We start from the raw sequence: 2,966 nt of genomic DNA, 5'->3' as shown, positions 1-2,966 counted from the left end.
CTCATTGGGTACCATTAGGCACCAAGTCAAGAGTGGAAGTGACTTAACTCCTCCACTCCAGGGACTGAGAGGACATTGGGCTGTGCTTTTTTTCTAACAGCCGGAGTGAATTAGTGCCGCCCATATGTGAGCAGTCACAGGGCGAGAGACCGGCATGGTACAGGGAGCCGGGGAGGCACATGTAAGCCTTCGGTGGTGAGTAGGATGTGTTTATATCAATAAACCCCTTAGCTGTTCACAAAGCCCTTACTCTTGTTTTATGCCACCTTTCGCTTCCCATCCACCACCACCTCCAAAAGGCAAAACGAGAAAGCCTAAGAAAGTGGTCAATTCCCTGTTGATGAGTTCGTAGAGAGAAGTCAGACGTTCTAATAGCAACAGGAGCTGTGTCAGACTTTGACTAAATTGGAAGAAAGTTGTTCTTAATGATATGCTTTCACAAACCCAATGTCCCCCTATCCTCCCCAGGGCTCTGTATTTGGAGCAGGTGTTTTCTCCCCACATTACAGATGCAGAAATTGAAGTTCAGAGAAATTGAATGGCCAAGGAGTAGGAAGGAAGAGCGAGATATACACGCAACTGTTCTGACTCCTGATTCTGATTTCCCCCACATTTCAGTGTCACTGCGGAACGTAAGGAAGACCATACAGAGTGGAACCTGTACAGGAAAGCACAGGCACAGACATGAGAAAGACGATTAATTTCTCTTCTTAGACTTTATTCATCCCAACTTGCTCGATTGATCACAAGTGCCAGAAAATGCCTCAGCATGAGAGGTGACAACCAGAGCTTTTGGGGGGACCCTCCTGAGGACTTTGTCCTTCTGGGTGTTTCTGACAAGCCATGGCTGCAACTCCCTCTCTTTGTAGTCCTCCTGGTGTCCTATGTTCTGGCCATGTTGGGGAACATTTCCATCGTCCTGGTGTCCCGGCTGGATCCCCAGCTCCACAGCCCCATGTACATCTTCCTCAGCCACCTCTCCTTCCTGGACCTCTGCTACACCACCACCACCGTCCCTCAGATGCTGGTCAACATGGGCAGCTCCATGAAGACCATCAGCTACAATGGCTGCACAGTACAGTACACAGTTTTCCACTGGTTGGGGTGCACTGAGTGCATTGTCTTGGCAGCCATGGCCCTGGACCGCTACGTGGCCATCTGTGAGCCCCTCCGGTATGCCATTATCATGCACTGCCCTCTCTGCCAGCAGCTCGTGGCTGTGGCCTGGCTCAGTGGCTTTGGCAACTCCCTCGTTCAGGTAGTCCTGACAGTGCAGTTGCCTTTCTGTGGGCGGCAGGTGCTGAACAACTTCTTCTGTGAGGTGCCAGCCATGATCAAGCTATCCTGTGCTGACACAGCTGTGAATGACACCACACTGGCTGTGCTGGTGGCCTTCTTTGTGCTGGTCCCCCTGGCTCTCATCCTTCTCTCCTACAGCTTCATTGCCCGTGCAGTGCTCAGGATCAAGTCCTCCAGGGGACGCCGCAAGGCCTTTGGGACCTGTTCCTCCCACCTGGTGGTGGTCTCTCTCTTCTACCTACCTGCCATCTACATGTACCTGCAGCCCCCTTCCAGCTACTCCCAAGAGCAGGGCAAGTTTATCTCTCTCTTCTATTCCATAATCACTCCCACCCTCAATCCTTTCATCTATACCCTGAGGAATAAGGATGTGAAGGGTGCTCTGAGAAGACTCCTGGCGAGGATCTGGAGGCTCTGCACAAGATGAAGACCTGAGATGTGGCAGTATCCATCGGTTAGAGAGCACTGGGCCAGTGTATTGTGTGCTCAGATCACCTTTCATTAAGGAGTCAATAACCAAACAGTGTGTTTTTGAGAGATCTGAGAGACCCAAAAATCCCTTATCCAAAACATCTCACTTCCTGCATGCTCACAGTATCTAAAATCCCACTTTTCCCAATAGTCTTTAATTCTAAGAGGCCATATGCTTTTAGAAATTGTTTAAACAGAATTGATATTCAATAAGGATTCGTCAAAGTATTTAATTTCTAATTTTCTGATTCCTTCCCCTTCTCATCTTCCTACTTTTCTTCTATTTCTCCCCCATTTGTCTCTTTCTAAATTTCTTTCTTCCTTTTCGCAAATATCCTAAGTATAAATAATGTAAACTGAAACATAATCTTATATTACTTATAATAAATTCATGTTCTTCTCCATATATTTATATATCCATAAATTGTATGACTTTGAAAAAAAATTCTATAACTGAAGTATATTACTTTCTTCTTCCTGTGATCTTAGATTATGCTTCTTTTTTCTGAAGTTCAGGTTTTTGTCTATAGAAAGTTTTTCCACCATTGACTGAAAACAATACAAGCATATGTACTGTGACTCTATATTGGTTCTATGAGTACGAATAAAAATAGTATAATCTCTTATCTAAAAAAAAGAATACATTCCAGTTAAGAATACAGGATAAATACAATCGTAGTTAATGACAATAAAACTTTATTTTAAATAACAAGTTCAAGGTAATTGTAATAGCTAACATTTATAGAAAAGGTTTCCAAGATGCAGGTACTAGATTAAGTGTATTTATATATACCCTCCTGTTTAATCTTCAGATAAGCTTATAATATAATCACTTTTATGATTCCTTATTGTCATAAAATAATTTGATGATTAGAGAGATTGCAATAACTTGGCCATCTGGTAAGCGTTCAGAGAAATTGAGACCAGCTCAGAAATTAAGGGCCACCTCCCTTAGTAGAACAGAACCATGATGTTAGGACTTTATATTTGCATTTTGTTTTCTCTTGTTCTAGATTTATTTAAACTTAATTTATTCATTTTTATCCCCCTACCATGTACATGCCAAATATTAACATAACCAAGCAGAGAAAATTAAATAATAATAATAATAATAAATGAAAACTAGGACAAAAGGAAAATTAAAGAAGTCTTTATTACATAGTTAAGACAAAAAGGGAATATGAATCACAAAGCTG

General features: G+C 42.6%; 1 protein-coding gene across 1 annotated transcript; it reads left to right on the top strand.

The window, feature by feature from the left end:
• Window positions 1-769: 769 nt before the first annotated feature.
• Window positions 770-1,726, top strand: LOC105104217 (olfactory receptor 2B11). Its single transcript, XM_010997901.3, has one exon. It carries the CDS (start codon window positions 770-772, stop codon window positions 1,724-1,726), a length of 957 nt encoding a protein of 318 aa, XP_010996203.3.
• The last annotated feature ends 1,240 nt before the right edge of the window (window positions 1,727-2,966 follow it).

This window comes from Camelus dromedarius, chromosome 3, assembly GCF_036321535.1.
Source record: "Camelus dromedarius isolate mCamDro1 chromosome 3, mCamDro1.pat, whole genome shotgun sequence".
Lineage (NCBI taxonomy): Eukaryota > Metazoa > Chordata > Mammalia > Artiodactyla > Camelidae > Camelus > Camelus dromedarius.
This window is presented reverse-complemented; position numbering and strand designations above follow the sequence as displayed.